Here is a 23,120-nt window from a genome sequence, read left to right as displayed (position 1 = left end):
CGGCTACTAAAAGGTCTTTTTTGGTGTTTTTCAATTCATCATGACATGATCTTTTTTTTAGACGGCACATGTAGCTTAATTTTCTCTAATTTGGTGTTAGTTGACCTTTTTTTTTTCTCTATCTCCTCCTTGATTTTGGTATCTGACCTTCCAAATCTTCATGGCAAATATTTAATTTGTTTTTTTTTCAAATTTGATCAATGTTCTTTTAATTATTGTTTTTTTAATTTTAATTAACCTATAGAATTGAAATATTGTTTCCAATTTCATAACCTTTCGATTTTTTTATATCTTTCAGATTTGGTTTTTCTTCTTTTGATTGTTATTTATTTTATTTGAGATGATTTTTTTAATTAGATATTTTTTTATGATTTCATCCTCCTTAATTTGTTTACGTATTAGATTTTATCATCATTTTTTTATTGCTATTTTTTTATTTCATCTTTCAACATTAATTTTACTGGGAATTGAGCTTCTTAATTAAACTTTGATTAAGATCGAGTTTAGGATTTCACGAATTGCGAGTTTGAGAGATTAACTAAGGATGTAAATTCAAGAGATTAACTCGGGTTTAAGAGATTCGTCTGAGTTTGTTTCCCTTCCTTTTTTAAACTTGTATTTTTTCAATTTCATCATTCGAAATTTAATTTAATTGGACATTGGATTCCGTTATTTTTTTTTATTTTCTTTCTATAGGACTTTTCAATAATCTTGAAAACTACTCGGGTTTTCTCAGGTCTTTTATTTGTCATTCTCTGTTATAATAGTTTTTTTTAAAAAAAATTATTTTTGAATTAAGTTAAATGAATTGTTTAAATATAACATGAGATGTTCACTTTATGATATTTTGTTTAGTTTACTTTCTGGTTCGTTGCTCTTGTGTCATGTCAATCCTTTTTTGGTGTAGTTGTATAGCCTTTTACACTGGTGTTGGAATAGTCTCGATAAGCTCTTTGTAGTGATATGGTAGTTTCTATGGTGGAGTGATGGTGAGTCTCTGACGAACTTTTCTTTTTTATCTTTCCAAGTATGATATTGACAACTCATTTTTTATAGTTAATTATTGACAATTTTCTTTGTTTAACTTATTTATTGTTGTTGCTTTTTTTATTATATTATTAATTTAACCGAGCTTATTGGATCAATTTAAGTCAATAACCTGGATTTTAGAATTTTTTTTTTCTTCTTTATAAACACTATCATCGCCTAAGCATCTTTTTTTTACGTTATGCAAATTTGGCCTGACCCGTGACGTAGCACAAGCCACCAATTCGGGTTTACTCGAGTCATTTTTTTCTTTTTTTTTTTAATTTGATATTGTTTTCATTTTGGACCTTTAATATTTGGTTGATTGGAATTAGACTTCCTGATTTGTTTTGATTTGTATTTTATAGGGTTACCACAATCTTATACTCCAGATCATGGGTTACACAAGTTAACCATAGTTGGTTCGAGTCAATCTAATATGTTGTCGTCTCAATATTGTTTTTAAATATATCATCCTATATATCATCATCTTAATATTTTAAAAATATTTCATTTAGTATGCATAAGATTTTTTACTGCATGATGTCTTTATATTTTTTTTTTAAGATTAGAAAGAAATATCTAACTCATGGCATGATGCAATCCAAGGATCTAGTATGATGCATGCATGCTTGTAAAACCCAACTTGATCAATCTTTAATTTTATTTTTTTAAAATTAAAATAACATCATTTTAATATTTTTTTTTTAAAAAAATCAACAAATTAAAGGTTGGGTTTTGATCGGGTTAAGTTTAAGTTGACCGTGTTAGCGGGTCAACCCTAATTTTTTATCGGATCAACCGGGTTTTTCTTTTTATTTTATTCATTTTTAACCTAGATCAGTCCAAGCCCTGAATAAACGCGTTAAGGTGAGTTTTATAACTATTGATCTAATAACTTGGAGTGATTTAAAACAGGGATTGGACAGGGAGAGAAATCCAGTGAAACAATCCATAATCTAATCTAGTTTCATGAATCAAACAAGAAACATAAATTAATAAATCATTAAAGGGAAAAAATATTGAAACTTTTAGTCTTTTAAGTAGCTAGTCACCTACAAGGCTACACCATTTCATTTTTTGTATATATCAATTTAACATTCTTGAGTTTACACTTTACATTTTGCAAAATATTAATGTATTATAACGCAATTGAACTAAATTTAGCCTACTGATACACTAGTTGAGCCCGGAGTTAAATATAATATTAGTTCTCTTGCTTTTAAAAACTATAAATTTAATCCCTATAATTTTAAATCTATTTATAACTTAATATTTTTGTCTATCCACATTATTTTCTATTTTATATATTTTTTTACAAAATAGAAAAAAGAAAAAAAAATAGAGACAAGAGAGTATGGAAAGATTGATCAGGAAAAAAATAATTAAACAGAATACTACTAATTAAGCATGGTCGGCCTCCTTAAATTTATATTTAATTCTTTTTTTTACTATAGGCATTAATTTATTTATTTTCATAAATCATAAGGATTAAGTGGTAATTAACTAGTTGACCTAGTAATCATGACCCAATTTCTTGACTGGATCGCAAAGTTTTAAAACTAAAACTATAGACTTTTTCAAAAACACATCAAATCAACTTGAACAAAGAGGCCATAACCACCAGCCTAACGAAAGGGACATTTTAGTCAACGAAAGAAAGCCATGGACTCGAATATGCCCATGGGCTCACTATGTCCCTTGTATATTTCATTGACTACATGGTCTGGAGGTATTCGGGAATAGGTTTTAACCTTTTTTTTTATTATTAAAAGTTGAAATTTTTTTTTCAAATTAAATTTATTTTATAGTGCATGGATAAAGGTACAGATTATGGGGAAGCCTTGTGACCCTTGACGCTTGCTGTCGATTTCAGACTCTTCGCCTTCATCTTTGCAGCACAACAAAAATTCTGGTGGAAGACGAGGACCAATTTTAGATATCAACTAATTCCTTGGCGCGCTTTACTGCTGGCGGGAGCAAGTGTGCTCTAACATTAAAAAAAATAATCATGACTCCAGTCATGTATCCAATTGAATCAAATAAGTTTGTATAATTTAATTAAATAAAAAAAACAACAAGAATAAATTAACATGATTAAACAAAAAAAGAAGTTTTCATTAGAGCAAGAAAAAAAGGCCACCAAAAAGAAAAAAGAAAATGATGAGTAGTAGATTATGTCGAAAGATAAAATTAAAAAGAAAAATTAATTAAAAAAATACTTGTAAAATAGGCAAGCTTGCCAAACCCTAAGACCTGGATCATGCAAATGAGATAACAAAATATAAAGTAAATCAGGAAAAAGCTCAAAACTTAATTATAAAACAGTTCAATGTTGAAAGATAAAATAAAATAAAAATTAAATTAAAAAAATGACCCAAAAAATAGAATCGACCTGAGCTAACCATCCAACTCTACAATCTAGATGATAAGATTTGCATAGTCAAATTGAAAGGAAATCAAAGAAAATTATGAAACCCGATTTAAAAAATAAAACTCAACGTAAAAGGATAAAATTATATAAAAAAATAATGTAAAAAAATAAACCCTAAAAAAAGGATAATATTAACTTATGTTAAGTTTTCAAATCTTCAACTTGAGTAAGGAAAACTGAGATAACTCAATCAAAAATAAAACACAAAGTTTAATTTCCAACAAACTCCATACTGGAGGATAAGATTGGAAGAAAGAAAATAATTTTTCAAAAAGATCTTCAACAAAAATTAAAAATTAATAGAACGAAGATCAAATTAAAAATTAAAAACAATTAAAGAACCTTTTATATTTTTGAATCGAGAGATGAAATTAAAAAAAAATTAATTTTATAAAAAAATCATTAACAAAAAAACAATAATTAAAATATTGAGGGAATATTTTTTTAAAAAAAGGATAACTTGGAAGTTTTTAATTGAAAAATAAAATTGAAAACAACTTTAAAACCATGAAAAAAAATTAGAATCAAAATTCAAATGACAGTGCAATGAAGAAGGGATAGCTTTGAAACTTAGAATGACTAGGATGGGTCATGAATTTCAAGGAAAAGAGATAGGAGGGGTCAACGACACACCATCAAAAACCAGTTTACACGCGCTGCCGTATACTAAAGAGCATTTCGTAGCGTATTTATCGCCATCATGGATAACTAAGTTTGTTTAATTACTAACGTTGTTTTTTAAATAATTTTTTTTAAAAAATATATGTTAATAATTTTTTTTATTTTTTAAAAATTATTTTTGATATCAACACATTAAACTAATTCAAAACATATAAATTACATTAAATTTTAATAAAAAAATAATTTTTTTAAAAATATAGTTTATACTATATTTCCAAATAATTTATAAAAAAGATTGCATGCGTAATTAGAGCACCATGTAGCCTCCCTCTCTTTCTAGTACATGCACACTTAGGCTCTTTTACCCTGCATGTTAACTTAACTCCTGCAGGTTAATTTGGTTACTTTTTATTTTTTTTTTAACTCGGGGGTGTCTGAACCAGTTTATGTGAACCACAACTAATTCTCGAACCTACTAAACATCCTGCAAACTCAATAAATAAATAAAACACTGTAAAGATAATAGACATGCACGCTGAGTCTCGAACCCAGATAATAAAAACAAGTAAAACTTATCTCTGCCGCTGGCCAGAAAACTCGGTGCAATTTGGTTACTTTTTCCATAGGAGATTATGACCTTGAACATGGGAATAATAGCAATCCATATAAGATAACTTTGGACGAATAAACTAATGATAATATAGGAGCATTCACACTGAGAAAAGCTTTTTTTTTTGTTCTTCACACAAACTTTTCAATGACCAGCAAAGTCCATACCAACTCTGTCTCATATCGCAAATTCCAAAGTATATGAATTTTTTTAATATAAAATATAATATAATAATTAAATCTACTCGTGTTGAATTTATTAAATGTAAATTAAAAATGATTCTAACTAAAGTAGTTGAGGGTTCAAATAAATTAAGGATCTTAATTTATTCGGAAATGTGACATGAAAACTTTTGTCACTAATGCACGCCTTGTCGTCACCAAATACCTCTTGAGAGTTGAGACGAGTACTTTTCGTTGCCATGACTATCTCCATAGCTAGTCGCTAAAGGTATTTGATTATGTAAGTTGAATTTTGTTGCAAGATGCAATCTTTTAGGTACTAAGCCGATGCTTTTGTCCCAAGCGTTATAATTTCATTGCAAGGATATTGAAGACATGCATATCATTAATTTGGTTTTCAATAATAAATTTATTTGATTTGAATGATAGATAGAACTCATTCATCCAGTATTATAATAATAATTGTTTTTTAAAGTATATTTTTACTTAAAAATACATTAAAACAATACTTTTTTAATTTTTTAAAATTAATAAATTAAAGTAATCTAAAAATCAAAAAATAACTTGAAATAAATCAAAAAATAAAAAAATTAATTTTTTTTAAATATAAAAACAAATAGTATCAAAACCATGTAATAACAATATATATTAGGAGCTAGTAGTTAATGAACTTTCCAAGAAGTGCAAGGAGCTTATTATTAATAAGCAAAAAGCCTATTGATATAAAAATAAGAGAAAAAGGTCTTTGAGTATTTTAAGATTTGTCAATTCGATCGAAATAAATTAATAATGATGTGAGAATGAAAAATGACGACGACTATTTCATGACTCAATGACCTAAGCCTTACCTCAATTGAATTACATCACATATTCTCCAATACACGACAGGTCGTGTGATCACATGCCACTTGTAGTTTTAAAAAAAAATAATCTCTATTGCTTTTCAATTTAATAGGAGCTTTGAAGGACTTGAGCTCATTAATGGGATTAGTTAATTAATTAATCAATAAATTGTATTAATTAGGATTTAAATATTCCTTCATTAAATTAAGCCATCAAATTAATAAATAATCACTAAACTAAACATGATAAAGAAAAAAATATATACCTCTATTGCTAATTAACATACTCTATATATATTCACATGTTGCTGTGTGAATGATTGGCTATCTTATTGTCACTTGCAATAATGTAAAAAAAATAAAAATGTACACGTTTTTTTTTAATTCTCCGCCAGCAGTGATTTTAACATGCATCCTTGGTCGCATTATACTTAGTACCGTGATTCATGTTACGCAACAAGAAAAAAAATCTTAATATTAAAAAAATATCAAGAATTGAACTTGAGCATTGCCTATAAAATTAAGGGAATATAACCAGCTAGCGTGGGGAAACCAGCTGGTTCTCCCTTCGAAATTTGGTAAAACAAATTATTTAATAGACATGTTTTAGGTCAAATTAAAAAAAAAATCTATTTATCTTTTAGGTTAAAATTAACTTTGTTCCTATTTAATCTCCAATATATACTCTTTAACATGAAATATTAATATGATTTAAATAAATTATGGGTGAATGAGAAATTGAAATTGATTTTAAAAAACTATCAATTGGCTTGTTTTGGTGAAATTCAAAACTCTCTAATAGAACGTCTCTCTATCACATATATGAAAGAAAAGAGTTTTTTGGTGTTTATAAAGTAGAAAATTGAAAAGTTAAAATTAAACACAAAGAGCACATAAGCTTTTAGAGGAGATACCCTACGTAAAGTTGACTTTAAACTTAAACCTACACACAAACATGCTCGGGTTGGCTCGAGATGCGCTCTCAAGCTTTTAGAGGGAATATGTCCTAAACAAAGAGAGTATTAAGTTTAAACTCGTACACAAACATACGTGCACTCGAGCTTTTAGAAGGAAGAGTTTTTAGAGGAAAGGGATCCTAAACAAAATGGGCTTTGAGTTTAAACTCTCACACACACATGTGTGTACATGCCGGCTCGGGTTTGGGCTTTGAGTTGGTCCTATGTGTGAATTTGAGTTTATTGTAAAATAATAAGTTAGGCTCTAAAAAATTATTTTTTGCCTATTGAAATTTGGACTTAACCCTAGTCTATAAAGAATTATTTCTTTCAACTTATTGTTTTATATAGTCCAGCATATGAAGGTTAACAATCTCTTTCAAAAGCTTTTTCTACAAAACTTGAACAGTTTTTTAACTAAGAAATTCAAATTAATAGCCAAAATATTCAGGTTTTTTTTTTGACTTATGGTGGCTAATCAAAGATTGATAATGATGAGAATTAATTCTGATTATTATCAAAATTAATAATTTAACCTTTTAGCTTCTAAAATCTACTATAAAAATGAGGGGTACAGGAAGAGTCTCTAATAAGTTTTTTTTTTAAATTTATATACTCTTCCTCATCTTATTTTTAGTGTTTTCCTTTTCTTTTTATTCTTTGATTTTCCTTTTAAATTTATAGATGAGATTTATTTTGTTGAGAGATAATTGAGTCCTTTTAATTTGGTTCAAAGACCTTATTTAAAAGTGTATCTAAACTAAGTGTTATTGGAAATCTTGGGAGGTATATTGCAAATATCTTAGTTTTATAATGTGATTAACAATAAAACTTTAAAGATAAATGATTAATCATTGACAACAACAAAAGTTTTATTATTTTAAAGTGATTCAATAAATAAGTATTTTTTTATTTTAATTTAAACGGAGATATTATTATTGTTATTAATATGCATGCTAGGATCTTTATTTGATATCAATTACAAGTTTGAATATATGATTAGTATGTATACTAAAATTTTATTATTATATTTGTGTTGAAAGTATGTTTGCCATAAGTTTTTATTTTGCATGTTTATAAATTTAACAAAAATAAAATGAAATTATTTTAATAAAAAACAATCAACTTGAATAATTGATTCGGTGACATACCGGTTTACCCAACAACATAATAACATGAGCTCTTTATAGAGTCACACTCAAGCCAAATCTCACAGCTATGGATTAAAGGAATAGGAATGGATACGTTGTGCGATTAACCATAGTCTCAAAGATGTTCTAATTTCAGTTAGATATGCATTTACTGAGCTTCCTGGAGACATGGATATATATATATAAAGCAACTTGCATGTTTAGGTAGGTGAAAGGTCACCAGCCTTACAGCCATTTTCTTAATAAAAAAACAAAGAGTGAATTGAACTTTGATTATTGCCTATAAATGAAGGGACTATACCGAGAGTGGAGAGACAGGAGAACTCGTACGTACTAGCTTGTACTGAAGAGCACAAGAGAGAAGACAAGGGTCGAGGGAGAATCGGTATAGCATCCAGAAAATCAAGTGCCTCCGCTTCTCAGACCAAGGTATACTAGGGTTCTTTGTGCACTAGCTAGTTTTGTTTCGTTGCTGTTCATGTTCCTTTTTCCATTAATTTTGGCCCAAAAACAGAGAAATGATTCCATGCATGATTAAATCATTTCCATCATGAGATTTTCACAAATCGAACCCCCAAGTACTGCATACCGATTATCAACTTGTTGCTTGTTTGTTTTAGCACCTTCTCCTTCTGCTGCTTAATTTGAAGTTAATCCCATTAATTAGTAGTTAATTACAGTTGTTTATTTGTCACATGATCAGAAAGCTTCAACAAATGGGAGACATCGGTCAATTAGCAAGCCCTTTAAATCGAATCGAAAATTTGTGCCAGGAGATTTTAATTCGAATTCCAGATGAGTTGGAGAGTAGCTTTCGGTCTGAGCAATGTATCTATATAGTTCCTGCTGCACTTCGAGATTTAAATGAAGCTGCCTTCACTCCTCGAGTAATTTCTATCGGCCCTATTCACCATAATAACAAAAAACTGAAGGCTATGGAAGTTCAGAAACTGAGATATCTGAAAGAATTTTTCAAACTGCGAGTGGAAAAGGAGAAAAGAAGAATACTTTTGACTGCACTTTTGAGCACCATTTCAGAAAAAGAAGTTGACATCTGCTGTCGCTATGTAGCTGATACCTCCAAGTTTGACTCGAAGCTTAGCGGCGATCAGTTTGTGAAGATGGTTCTGTTAGACGCTGTATTCATCTTCGAGCTCTTCTTGAGGAATGAAGAATACCTGCGTGATAACAGCAAATATCAAGACGATTTTATAATAGGTAAACCCTGGTTGAGAGCCGCGATTCGAAGAGACTTGATATTGCTTGAAAATCAGCTGCCATTCTCTACTCTTAATGAATTATATGATCAGCTTGCGATGAGCAGGACCGATTGCATTTCTCTCATGGATCTTTCCTTCCGGTACTTTGAGAAGTACAAAAAGAAATACGAGCCCAGCAAAACAATACTACATTTCACTGATTTGGTGAGATGTTTTCTATCCTTCAAGCACCCGGATTTAAAATTAGAAAAGGGAGGGCCGATAAAAACACTTTATAGCGCAACCATGCTGCATCAGGCAGGAATTAAGTTCAAGGCGTTGCCAGATGAATCCTTGCTTGACATTAGAGCCTGGGAACGTCTCTCAAAAGAGGAACGGATCGTAGAAAAGAAAGGTGAGTTACATATGCCTCCCCTTGAGATCGACAACAACACCGAATGTCTCCTCCGAAACCTCATGGTGTTCGAGCAGTTACATTATCCAGGAGAAGAGCACATTTGCCGTTACGTTAAGCTACTAGATTCTCTTGTGGACGTCGACAAAGATGTCGATTTGCTCATCGAAAATAAAGTTATTATTAGCAAGCTAGGTGACAGTGATGCTGTGGCGAAGCTTATCAACACGCTTTGCCGAGAAATGGTAGAAATATCTTCCAGTTTCGACCCCCTCTCCAAACTGCTGAATGATTACTATGAGAGCTCCTGGAACAAAAACAGGACCTACTTGTTAAGTGTGTATTTTAAAAATGTTTGGATAGGCACTGGAACTGTTGTTGGATCTCTCATCTTGGCCATCGCTGTGACACGGTTTATCCTATACTTTGTACGCTAGCTAGTCTTTTCTTTCTTAGAAAAGAGAGGCTTGAATCCAAACCTTTTAATGCTACTTGTGCTAGATTCTTATTATTTACTTGCTTTGATGTTTTTTAAAGTTTGTGACATAAATTATTATTGAACTTTATGGTTAATTAATTATTGTTTGCATTATTTCTACATCGTGCACCAAAAGTCTCTATGGTGTGACTATATCCATATTTATTTAATAGAAAAGTGATATGACATGGAAAAAAGAGAAAATCACGTACAATTTCACAAAAATAATAAGAATATTTTAACATATTTAATTTTTTTTAATATCATTTCTCTTGATTTTCTATTCTCCTTATATCTGTCTCTATTTTATTGAATAAATATTAGTAATCATAACTTAGCATCACAAAATTTCTCAAAAGTTTTAAATAAAAAATTTATTATTTTTTCTTTTTTATGAAGTTAAACATACTAGGAAAAAAACAAATAATTCTTATTGTTAACTCGACTCCCAAAAAAAACCAAAACTAGGGGTATCGATGAAATTTTTTTTATATTTATAAATTTAACAGTTTACATGGCAGAGCAGTGACTATTATAAAACAAATAACATCTAAAAACTCTTATAAAAATTTAAGCGCAACCAAACGACTGGATAAAAAATTATGGTCTTTTTGAATTATTATTTTAGTGTGATATCATCAAACTATTTTTTAATTTTAAACTTATCTTATTGATTCATGAATGCATAAACAAGATTATTTATATAAATTTTTAAAATAAATTTTTATTTAGTTACAAGAGACGCTTGGAATCACTCATTTTCACATCAACAACTACATCATGTATACCTTCACTAGGTCTGCATTTCAATTAATTGTTTTTTTACAATTTGTTTTCTATTTATTTATGACAATGAGCTCAAGGTGGTTTACTTTAGTCTACTGTTTTCATTTGAAATGTCTTTTCCTCGTTTTCGAGTCTGTATTTTAAATGAACAAAGCTTGACCCAAAGACTAATTATGGAGGTCACAAGTCAATGCTATAATATATTATTCTCATGGAAAATTCAAACCACAGCTCATCATTTCGATGTCACAATCAAGAAAAAAAAAACCCTAACAATGGAGGTATCTAATTTAATAAATAAAATATTTCAATTTAAAAATTTAAATTTTGAGGTGAAATTTTTTTAAACTTAAAATTTATAGAATTACACGTTGTACAAATGAAGTAAAAGGCACCAGCTGCTAAGCGGAAATGAAGTCTTCATGGTTATGTATCTTGACAAGACGATTGTGATTTTGGCATTTCCTGTGTTCATGCTGTTGTTTTTCTAATTTCCACCTCTAGCTTTTGAAGGTTGTTCATAAATGTAGGTTAAAATTTACAAAAATTCAATAATTATCTTGACTCAAAAGTCAAAAGTTTAAGTTAAGTAAAGTTTCATGAATAATTTTATATTACAATTAAATATATTATCTTAAATGAAAGACTTTTTAGCTTAAAATATACATAGTTCCGTATTAATTATCTTATGTTTAATTTATTAATTTAATTATTTACAATAAAGTTGATGAGTTCAAACTTAATTATAATCATTTCATCATTAAAATTCAGATATTATCTTATGTCTATTATTCAAAAATTCAGTGTTTATATAAAGCATATACAAGAGTAATCTTCATAAATGTGTTATAGTTGTATCATTAGTAAGCTCTCTAAATTAAGAAAGTGAGAATACAATGGGCTGGAGATATTATATTTCATAGCAGATTTCGTGGCTTGATGTTGCGTTGACTTGGAGAAGCTGTGATCATGAAGATACTGATCTGCAGAAGCTGTAATACGTGACTTGTGATCATGGAGGCAAGGTTGTTAAAATTGCAAGTTGATTCTTAAAATTTTATGATTTTACGAGTTAACATGTATATAATGTGTCAAATCAGGTTAAAACTCGAAATCGGTCAAACTTGGTCAAAATCAGACCGATTTTACGAGTTTGACCAAGTTTAACCGATTTCGAGTTTTAACCCGCAAAAGTTAAAAAATTTACTGCCTCCCTGTCCGAGTCCTCTGACACTCCACTACATAGTCCCCACTTCCCAGTCTCCCCTTTCCCCGTTGCCCGAATCTCAAATTTTTTAATCTTAGTAGATTAACACCAACATTAGAGGATCTTGGGTATGGAAAAGCCTTATACTGTATTTTAGATCGAGAAGGCATGATCGGAGGATTGAAACCATGGGAAGACAGAGGTAGATGTGGTGAGGAATCAAATGGGTAAACTAAAAAATATGAATACTTATATAGAGAGAAATATTGTGTTTTAGACTAACCATTTGTTAACTACAAAGAGAAACGACAAAAACTTAGAGAGAACTTGAAATACATGTCTTGCTTGGTGGGATATTTGGACATTATTTCTAGGACTTGTTACTAACATAAAAAAGATGGAAGGTGAGGTGGCATGAGATTAAATTGATGTCATTTTATACGTTTTGTTCTCGTTGTTGTGGGTTCACTATATTGGTTTTTGTTAATTTTTTTTTGAAGTTGATGATATACCTTAGAATGTTGTATCATCTCACTAGTTGTTTGCAGTGTGTTTCAAGACTTGTCCTCTAGAAAATGTTCTGAAACTCTATCAATAAAACATAGTTGTTCAATCTTATATTTTTTTTCTTTTTTTTTTAAGTTATTTAAACCGTGTATGAATTTTTATTTGAATTATGTATTTTAAGGTGTTTGGATATTTGTATTGTTTATTTCACTTTTATTTTAATTGTGTTATATTATTATTTACTATTTAACTGAAATTGTCAGTATATAATTAGTTAATATATTTTTCTTGTGATTTTATAATTTTACAATTCGAGTTTTCAATCTAAATTTATATTGTATATTTTGTATTGTGTTAAAAAAAAGTTTTTAAGAACCTTGTATGGAGGTGTTGATCTGCAGGTGCTGTAACATGCTTAACACATAAATCATATGGGTTTCTAAAAGAAGGCTCTCTAACGGTGATTATTTTTGGTTAGTTATAAAACTCATTAAATTAAAATTTTAAAAAATATAAAAAAAAACTAAAATTAATTCAAACCGATCGATTTTGGTTTCGTTTGGTTAAGTTGTTTTAGAATAAAAACCAAAACTCAACTAATCAATTTTGGTTCGATTCGTTTATTTTTTATTAAAAATCAAAAACTATATTGTTTTTAACTTTTTTAGAGTTTTTTGTAATTTTTAATGGGTTTGGTTTTGGTTTGGCTCGGTTTTTTTATTTGATTTTTTTATTAATTTCAATTCGGTTTTTCGGTTTCAGACTTATGAAACCGAACCGAATATTTTTTAAAATATTCTAATCAATTTAATCAAAATTTTTTATAATTTTATTTTTTCAATTATTTTTTTATAATCTTTTTAAATTTAATCAATTTTTTAATTTTTTTACTCACTTCAGTAATTTCCTATAATTTATACTTCCAAAATCTTCAGCTGGTGGAACTTTTAATTTGGATGCATATCTTGTGACTGAAGCATAAATTTAATTAAATCAAGGCCCATTAGTTGTTTCAATGTGACACCGTATTTCATAACTGTATATTAAATCAAGGCCCATTAGGAAGGAAAATAAAACATTAAAAAAATTTAAAAATAGGTTAGTCTTTTTTTTTTAACACAAATTTAAAAATAGGTTACCATATCAATTTTGTTTGTCTCAAACCAAGTCCTCCTCCATAGCAGGTGGCTCTAGTGGTCTCGGAGCTTGGTTGTTGTTGAAGTTTTGCAGCTGCTCTCTGTGCTTCTGCATGCCCTCCTCTGTCATCCCCTCCATTCGTGACCTGGCTGCGTGCGTATGTGTTGAACTTGAAGCTTGGTTGTTGTGATGGATGCCGGTTTGACTGCCTCATTCTTTCCAGCAAAACGGGCTAAGTGCCTGTTTAGCATTCAAGAAAGGGTAAAAAAACACAAAAGCTTTTCCCAATTCATTTGCCTTTGCCCCCTCTCTGTCTCTCTCCGAACATAAAGGGTAAAAAATAGAAACAAGAACACAAATGGGGCAAGGGGCAAAATCTAATTCATCTTCGATCAAAACAAGATAACTGGTAGCCCAAACTTAAAATCTTTTTTTCTTGTTTTGGGATGAATTTGGTGAGTGTTTTTTCCTATTTCTGCCATTTGTGCTTTCTTTCTTTTCTCTGAATATGCTAATTTGTTGGGATTTTTTTATGTTTTGTTTCTGGTTTTGTTTAACACAAAGGGCAAAGTGAGCAGCCCGATGATGCATTACAAAGTCAGAGGAGAGCAAGCCACCCGATGATGCATTACAGAGTCCAGGATTGTTTGTGCAGATCTTAGCTGGGATATATCTTTTGTAGTAAGGTTCTGAAAATTTAAACGAAAAGACAGTTTAAACATTTTCAATAGTAGCCCAGATCCGCCCTTGCATACCGCTACCTTATCAATAGTAGCCTCATATGGATCGCAATTCGGATGCCGCCATTGATGCACTATGAGATAATAGTCTGCCACCATCCATCTACCTCTGAATAATGCATAATAACGATCCTCCAAATTGGAAAACTTGGCCGAAAAAAATCATTCCCCAAATCAACCAACAACATATCTCCCTGAATTTTCTATAGCATTTGGAGTTTCTTCATCAAATATGAGTATCCAGTCCTCCTTCCGATAAGTTTGACAATCAAGGTTTGACGCCAGGGTTCTCTGATGCGTCGCTTGCCCTCGGCACTCAACTGAATTAATGGGCAATCATCCTCCCCATCATCATCATCTGAAACGTATTCATCATACTCATTATCGCAGGCCATCCTCTGATCTGCGTGACTATCTCCCACAAGAGAATCCTTGTAGCTTAAGTTTCCTTTAGTTTCTCTCCCTGCACGCAGCCAAACTATCAGGACTAGTTTCCTCCACTAGGCGGCGATTTCCGTTGTCCACTTTAACTTTCTTATTGGAACGTGATAATAAATCTGGCTCTTCAGCTGAAATCTCTAACTTCATTTTTGGTCCCCTAAAAAAAATCAACAGTTAGTTAAGCGTTGCTTATATCATAGTTAAAATAATTAAAATTATGTCGAAGCATATGACTACTTAAACATGTATAATTATCTTTCTAATATAAAACTTGGGGTACTGAAGTCATTTCCCTCTTTTTTTCAGTTGTCTTTCTTTTCACGATTTAATCATTTTAAATTTATCTTAAGTTTACTTTTTATAAATTTTGATTTACTTTTTATAAATTTGATTTATATTTTATAAATTTATCACAGTATCAAATAAATATCAAGATATTTGGTTTATACTCAATTTTACAAGTATCTGTTTTTTTTATTATATAATTAAATAAAAAATAGATTTTAAAAATTAAAATTCTTAACCCATTAGAATCCATCATCCGAATCACGGATCTAGAATCGCAGATCTAGTGAGTGAATGAAGCCCCCTAGCCAAGATTGATCTTATTATTTTAATATTAATTAAAAAAAATTATCTTGAATTTTTTTTAAGTCAAAAAAACTATTTTTATCGGTTTTACGCCTGTTAAATTGAATGGGTAATATTAAAATAAATTTTATGTAATTTAATTTTAAATTCAAGCCAAATAAAAAGTCATTCAAAGTTATTTTTTAGATTAAATTGGATAATAATAATATCAAATAATTTTTTTAAAAAAAATATGCTAAATGTTCTTCTGATTTCGAACGTAGCGTAGCATGGCTCTGTAGACTAGTGCCAATCAAAAATTAAAGAGGATCATTAATACATGGCCCCTGATGATCCTGAAAGTTTTGCACCGCCCACATAATTCAAGAGGTGATTAATAATCTATCTTGAGTCTTGACTGGTCCCTACGTCCAGGTGCGTAGGTTTTGAAACAGCCGCCCAGGTGCGCTCTATAGTCAGCTTCTATCGACACTGGAGCCCTTTTTTCCTTGCGTGAGAAATTCAATCTTTCCATGGCGGAACGTCAATGCACCCATCAATATGATGTAACGATTGAAAATTAATGTAATGTAACAGCTGGAAGGAAGAAAATTTAATTAGAAACAACTTCTCTTGTATGCAGTTATATTTTAATGGAAAAGGAATAATTCACACAAGTATTCTTAAACCCGTATTTTTAAAAGTAAATTTGATGACTTAATTTAATTTTTGATTTAAATTGAGTTTTAAATAAAAACAATTAAGCATGAATTAATTTATTTTGATCTGGTCAAATTAACGAGTATAACCAATAAAATTAAAATATAATAATATTATTTTATTTTATTTTAAATCTTGAAATTATATTGTTTTCAATTAATTCAGTATAATTGTCCAATTCATAATTTATATCTTGTGTTGGATCACGAGTTGAATTAAGTTTAATAACTTTTATTAATATTTTAAAAAATACATTCTTTATAATCATCACAATAATTATAAAAATTCAGTAACTTACTAAATTTTCATACTTTCTTTTTTGAATGGAAGATATGATTAAAAAAAACTAATTGGGTAGCTAAATATTCTTGTAGCCACAAAAAAAAAATCATTTAAATAGTATTTTGAGATTTTTTTTTAGAATTTTTTTAATTTTACCCTTCAATTATATGATTTTAGTTATTGAATTTTTCAATCTCATCCTTTAACATTAGGTTGTTTTAATAATTGTGTTTCGTAATTTTTTTCTATTAGATTATATATGGGTCTAATGAAATTATTATTTTTTCCTTTATTTCAACTTTCAATATTGAATCTATTGGAAGTGGGACTTTGTAATTTTTTTAAATGATTTTTATGTGGTTATTCTGATCTCATGACTTAAGTTACAAGTTTTGCAGATTAACCCGGATTGACTTGAATTATTTTTTTGTTATTTTTTTAATTTAATTTTTTTTTTCAGTTTTGTCCTTCAATATTGGATTGATTAGAAATTAACGTTCATAATTTATATTGATTTTTTTTATATAGATTTATCACAATCTCATAATGCTATCTCTTCTTCTTCTATTTTTCTTTTTCCTCCTTTTTTTTATCTTTAAAAAAAATTATTTTTTTAGATTTTAGCTTTCAACACTTAGTTGGTTAAAAATTAAATTTCATGATTTTTTTTTAAATTGCTTTCTATAGGGTGATTTTATTATCATAACTCAATTCACATGTTTAATGAGTTTACCCAAGTTAACTCAAGTTATTTTTTTAAATTGATTTTAATTTTATTTTTATCCTTTAACTTTCTTTGTTATTGAGAATTGAACTTTCTAATTTATTTATATTTGTTTTTATAGGATCATTATGCTCTCATGATTTGAGTTTTTTTATAGGCTAGTAAGGATCGGTACAAGTCGATTCGACATGTCATGTCATCATCTCTATATTTTTTTAAAATATCATCTAACATGTCATCGTTAAAATAATTAAAAATATATATCATTAAATATATATTATATTTTTAATTCATTATTAATTTTTTATGTTAAAACATAAGATTTGTAACACATTCATATTTTTTATGATTTAAACAAAAAAAATTCAACTTTACAATGCAGCGCTAACCAAGAATCTATTCTTTAACTACTCCACGTAGATAGCCCCTTTGTATTCCTGCATCCCGCTGCAGTCCTTTTAAAGTTTGAATTTAATATCAACCGTTAAAAGTTCCAAGTCTTAACCATCAAGATGTTTTCATGGAACATCTTTTCACAAATTTCAAAATCAAATTAGCTATTTATTTCTATATTAAAAACACACTATATTTTGATAATTAAGTATCCCTAAACTTTTCATTGTAATTCACATCGACCCCCAGAGGAGTGATTAAAAGAAAATAACATAGACTTAAACCAATTATTTTTATTAAAATAACAATGTTTTATTATATTTTTATAAGATACTCCATCATATTTAGCCGAGTTAATTAAATTATTAAAATTTATTTAATTCAAATCAATATTTTATAGGTTTAATCCAAAACTTACACGTGTAAGCTTCAAATCTTAAACTTTCTAAATTAACCATGCCACTACCTCCACAATCACGAGTTACTAGTGTGAAACTCTGAATAATTTCAATCTCATGCAAATGGCTGAAAACACGTGTCACGTATTAGGCAATAGGGGCATCATAGCCATTTGAAAACCACAATATCGCTATTGATTACCATACACGTGCCAAAAACCCCCCCAAGTTATTGCTCTAGCCGACCATTTGACCCGAGAATTTTTTTTCAAAGGGTAGTTCACCAACCGCTGTACACGTGTATGATATTCCAATTTTTCTTCTCTACAAAAAAAAAAAAAAAAACTTTCAATCCATTCTCACTCTCATGAATAACAATGCATGGCCACTGTTCTATTTTAAAGCTTTGGCTCTTTCAGGTTGTGAGCATTTTGCGCTAGTAGCCTGCTAACTGGTGCTAAGCTGCTGCCATGGCTGCTTGTTTGGTCGTTTTTCTCTTGGTTTTAGTCGGCCATGGGGCTGGGGCTAGGGCTAGCTACATTGGTTTGGGTTCAAGATTGGCCGCTCGTGATCAAAATGAAGCATGGGTTTCAGATAATGGCACTTTTGCTTTTGGTTTCACTTCAGCGGCTAATGCTCGTGACAAATTCCAAGTGGCAATTTGGTTCGTAGATATTCCTGGTGATCGAACCGTGGTCTGGTCAGCTAATAGGTACGCTTGCTTATGCTTATATTTATACCTGATGGTCTAAGCATTTGTTTTTGTTTAAAAAGGAGAACCTTGTACAAGTCCCCAAGCTATACATTGTTTTTATTTGAGTTCCTAAAATAATTTGTTTCAATTGGATCCTTAATATATCAGAAATCCACAATCGCATCTCAATTGGGATTTTCTTCAAACCTCGTCAGGTTCTATCTATATTCATTATAATTTTCATTTACAGTTTTGATTTCATGAATTAATTGATGTTATTTTAAAGAGAACTTGACATATTAGAAAAGTTAAGATGATTTTAGAGGGAAGACTTGGAAGTTTAATTGGAAATCGATGAATAGTTTCGAGAATTATATAAGATAATCTCTCAAGAAAATTTGAAAGCAAAAGTCTGACGTTCTTGTTTAATTATATGAACAGAAAACAAAAGAAAGATAAATGGGCGATATGTATGGTTTCTGCATGCTTGAAAAGAGTTTGTGATTGTATTATGCCTAACAGTTTCACTATATTATTAATGTCTTAAATCAGTATTTACAAGTTGCGAAGTCCATGAAAATCTGTTATAGATCATTAATGGCACTGAATCTTGACAAGGGAAAAGAGAAAAAGAAAAATCAAAGACATTTCTCCTTCTTTAGTCTTCACAGAAGCTCTTGCAGGTGACAATTTCTGAATTTGCTCAGTGATAATCTAATAATTAGAAACTCTCTGGTCACCAAAAACGCATTCCTGGAGCTGGACACCACCGGCAACCTAGTCCTAATAGACGGGGACAGAACAGTCTGGATGTCAAACACCTCCGACGCAAGCGTTACGTCAGCAAGCATGGAAGAAACTGGCAACTTCATCCTCCACTCTAACTCCAACCACTCAGCATGGCAAAGTTTTGAACACCCTTCTGATACTTTACTTCCAAACCAGCCTTTAACAGTATCTCTTGAACTAACATCAGTACCAAAATCACCTTCACAAGGTGGCTATTACTCTCTCAAAATGTTACAACAGCCCACTTCACTAAGCCTTGCTTTAACATATAACTTGCCTGAAACCTATGATCATGCTGCACCTGAAGCTTATGGCGCCAACTATTCCTACTGGCCTGGGCCGGACATTTCGAATGTTACGGGGGATGTGGTTGCGGTTTTAGATGAAGCAGGAAGCTTTGGAATTGTGTACGGTGAATCATCAAATGGAGCAGTTTATGTGTATAAAAATGATGGTGACTATAATGGATTAGGTTTAGCTTCAAGTCAATCAAGTACTCGGTTATCAGTTCTTCGAAGACTAATACTTGAGACTAACGGAAATTTGAGATTGTATAGATGGGATAACGATGTTAATGGTTCGCGGCAGTGGGTTCCAGAGTGGGCTGCAGTGTCAAACCCTTGTGAGATTGCTGGAATATGTGGTAATGGGGTGTGTAATTTGGATAGAAGCAAGACTATTGCTTCTTGTTCATGCTTGCCTGGTACTTCCAAGGCAGGAGGCGATAACTTCTGCTCGGAGAACTCATCGTCGATTGGAAGATGTGATTCGAGAAACGCAAATGATCAGACATCTGAGTTCAAGATTGCAGCAGTGCAGCAAACAAATTACTATTTCTCCGATTTTTCGGTTATTGCAAACTACAGTGACATTCCTACAGTGTCAAAGTGTGGTGATGCTTGCCTATCAGATTGTGAGTGTGTGGCTTCTGTTTATGGGCTTGATGATGAGAATCCTTATTGCTGGATACTGAGGAGCTTAGACTTTGGTGGATATGAGGACCCTGGATCCACCTTGTTTGTGAAGGTTAGAGCGAATGAATCGATGACTCTAGGAGGCAATAAAAGTGGGTCTGATAATGGTGATACAAAAAGGAAGGTTTTGGTTGTACCTATAGTTCTCAGCATGACATTTCTTGTTGTCCTCCTATGCCTATTACTATATCACAATGTTCACAAAAAGAGATCCTTGAAAAGAGCTATGGAAAGCTCTCCTATTCTTCCTGGCGCTCCAATACATTTTACTTACCGAGACTTGCAAGTTCGTACCTGCAATTTTTCACAGCTACTCGGAACAGGTAAATATTGATCAGAAATGATGCCATGTCTACTAAAGAAACAGAGGAAATTTGAGTCAATTGAGCTTTGATTATGATTTTATGCATGCTATCGCTGTGTTGCAGGAGGATTTGGGAGTGTATACAAAGGAAGCCTTGGAGATGGAACTTTGGTTGCTGTAAAGAAACTAGACAAGGTTTTGCCTCATGGGGAGAGAGAATTTATAACTGAAGTGAACACCATAGGCTCTATGCACCACATGAACTTGGTTCGTCTTTGCGGGTACTGCTCCGAGGGATCGCATCGGTAAGAAATGTTTCTCAAAAAACAGTTTGGTTATTTCAATGTGTTGAAAAACTTCAAATGTCATTGGTTCATCCAACATTCTTCGGATACTACGAGTCTAAAACATGGTTTATTTGTTCATTGGCATTGGCATGCAGTCTCCTAGTTTATGAGTTTCTGAAAAATGGGTCATTGGACAAATGGATCTTTCCATCATATAGTTTCCGAGACAGACTGCTGGATTGGTCAACGCGCTTCGATATCGCCATAGCTACTGCACAAGGGATTGCATACTTTCACGAACAGTGCAGGAACCGGATAATTCATTGCGATATCAAGCCAGAAAACATTTTGTTAGATGATAATTTCTGTCCTAAAGTATCAGATTTTGGACTAGCTAAGTTTATGGGAAGAGAGCATTCACATGTTGTTACCATGGTTCGAGGAACAAGAGGGTATTTGGCTCCAGAATGGATTAGCAACAGGCCGATTACTGTAAAGGCTGATGTTTATAGTTATGGCATGCTTCTTTTGGAGATTGTTGGTGGCAGGAGAAACCTCGACATGTCTTTTGATGCAGAGGACTTCTTTTACCCTGGGTGGGCTTTTAAGGTGTCTAAATTAAGTTTTCTCCCTCAACCTCACCTACAATGAGTGCTTCATGGCAATAATTCTTGTTTAATCTGATCATTTCTTCAATGGACTTGTGCAGGCGATGACGAATGATACGCCACTGAGAGCAGCAGATCGCAGACTGGAAGGATCAGTAAAAGAAGAAGAGCTAATGAGAGCACTGAAAGTGGCATTTTGGTGCATTCAAGATGAGGTCTTCATGAGACCTTCAATGGGAGAAGTAGTGAAAATGCTAGAAGGATCAATGGATATCAACACCCCGCCAATGCCACAGACAGTTTTGGAATTGATAGAAGAAGGCTTAGAACAAGTTTACAAGGCCATGAAGAGAGAATTCAATCAATATAGCTCCTTCACCACTGCTACTGATCTTCCATCATCTCGTGCTACATGCAGTTATTCAACAATGTCACCTAGATAGGGAAACCGACACAATTTTGTTTGTGCAGTTGATGTCACTCGGTTAATTTAAGCTCTAACCTTTTCATGTTGCAGATGGAGCCGCCTAAGATTTCTTTTTTTTTACTTTCAATATTAGATTGATTTAAACATCCAGCATTATATATGCTCAAAAGATATGCTTTTTTTTTTACAAAGTTAAGGCTTAAACACGAAATCTTTAGAGAAATAAGGATTCTACTGTAGTTAAATTACATGATCATCGGCAAAAAATATGCATTTCAAACACCAGAAATTGTTTTTTTGGGTTCAATGCATGAAGAAAAAGAACTTCACTAGTAAATGCCTCCATCAATGCAGTCCACATGCATAAACAGAGAGCATAAAATGAATGAATCGTTCTTCATCACAAACACACAGGCAATTTTCAATGGGAAAAAATGTTCATAGACGGCTCATGAATTTACAAGACGACATCTAGAATCAGTGGCCGCGCGGTTGATATCAGTAAAATGAGATTTTTTTTTCATCTTATTATCTTGATTTCTATTAATTGTAACTCCAAAGTCACAACAAAGTGAAAGTATTTGCTTCTGAACATATATATCATGCCATGAATAATTTTAGGTTATTTTTTTATTATTGTTTCAAGATAAAAAATGATAAATGCAATAAAATAAAAACGTTTTTAGTTAGAAAAACAAAGATACAAAATAAATTTTTATTTGAGGTAATTTTAAAATGAATTTTTATTTTTTTTAAAAAAATTATTTGACATAAAATAAGTACAATGGGACATCTTCATTTTATTTCTATTATTTATGTTTTTTATTTTATTTATTTCAAGACACTATCCCAATATTATTCTAAAAATAAACCAAAACATTTCTAACACAAAAAAAAAAAACTAAGCAATTTGCTTTGTCACTAAAATACATTACTTAAAATAGAGCTAGTAGCATTAGCACCATTATTTCCATTAAATTTTTTTTTCTTACTAGAAAGTAGCTCATCACAATGATTTCATAGATGGGGATCATGTCTCAGGATAGCATGCAAATAAATTGAATATATCATACTAATTTTTATAATTTATAAAGTCAAAAACTTTCATAATATTATTATTATATGATGATCTAATGATTAGAAATATGTTCATGGGTTTAATTTATTAAATTCTTTTTTTAAAATTAACGTAGGTATCTGAAATAACTTGTGCTTATT

At 30.8% G+C, this 23,120-nt stretch overlaps 2 protein-coding genes and 1 long non-coding RNA gene across 5 annotated transcripts; all 3 read left to right on the top strand.

Annotated features, from left to right (window-relative positions):
- The first annotated feature begins 8,145 nt into the window (after positions 1 to 8,145).
- On the top strand, positions 8,146 to 10,009 carry LOC133678997 (UPF0481 protein At3g47200-like). The gene is made up of 2 exons (XM_062101552.1): positions 8,146 to 8,251; positions 8,526 to 10,009. Exon 2 carries the CDS (start codon positions 8,539 to 8,541, stop codon positions 9,871 to 9,873), a length of 1,335 nt encoding a protein of 444 aa, XP_061957536.1. The 5' UTR covers positions 8,146 to 8,251; positions 8,526 to 8,538; the 3' UTR covers positions 9,874 to 10,009.
- Positions 10,010 to 13,570: 3,561 nt separating this feature from the next.
- Positions 13,571 to 14,272, top strand: LOC133677955 (uncharacterized). The gene is made up of 2 exons (XR_009835868.1): positions 13,571 to 14,006; positions 14,116 to 14,272. It is a non-coding gene; the product is annotated as an uncharacterized LOC133677955 (long non-coding RNA).
- Positions 14,273 to 18,173: 3,901 nt separating this feature from the next.
- Positions 18,174 to 21,991, top strand: LOC133678259 (G-type lectin S-receptor-like serine/threonine-protein kinase At5g24080). Of its 3 annotated transcripts, none has more exons than XM_062100523.1 (5): positions 18,174 to 18,531; positions 19,239 to 20,599; positions 20,705 to 20,885; positions 21,023 to 21,476; positions 21,577 to 21,991. In XM_062100523.1, the coding sequence occupies exons 1-5, from the start codon at positions 18,290 to 18,292 to the stop codon at positions 21,916 to 21,918; spliced, it is 2,580 nt and encodes an 859-aa protein (XP_061956507.1). In that variant the 5' UTR covers positions 18,174 to 18,289; the 3' UTR covers positions 21,919 to 21,991. The 3 variants fall into 3 exon arrangements, with proteins under 3 accessions (XP_061956507.1, XP_061956510.1, XP_061956509.1); XM_062100526.1 differs by having other exon boundaries at positions 18,393 to 18,531; positions 19,197 to 20,599; XM_062100525.1 differs by having other exon boundaries at positions 18,396 to 18,531; positions 18,682 to 20,599.
- The last annotated feature ends 1,129 nt before the right edge of the window (positions 21,992 to 23,120 follow it).

The sequence above is a fragment of the Populus nigra genome, chromosome 18 (assembly GCF_951802175.1).
Source record: "Populus nigra chromosome 18, ddPopNigr1.1, whole genome shotgun sequence".
In the NCBI taxonomy this organism is placed as follows: domain Eukaryota; kingdom Viridiplantae; phylum Streptophyta; class Magnoliopsida; order Malpighiales; family Salicaceae; genus Populus; species Populus nigra.
This window is presented reverse-complemented; position numbering and strand designations above follow the sequence as displayed.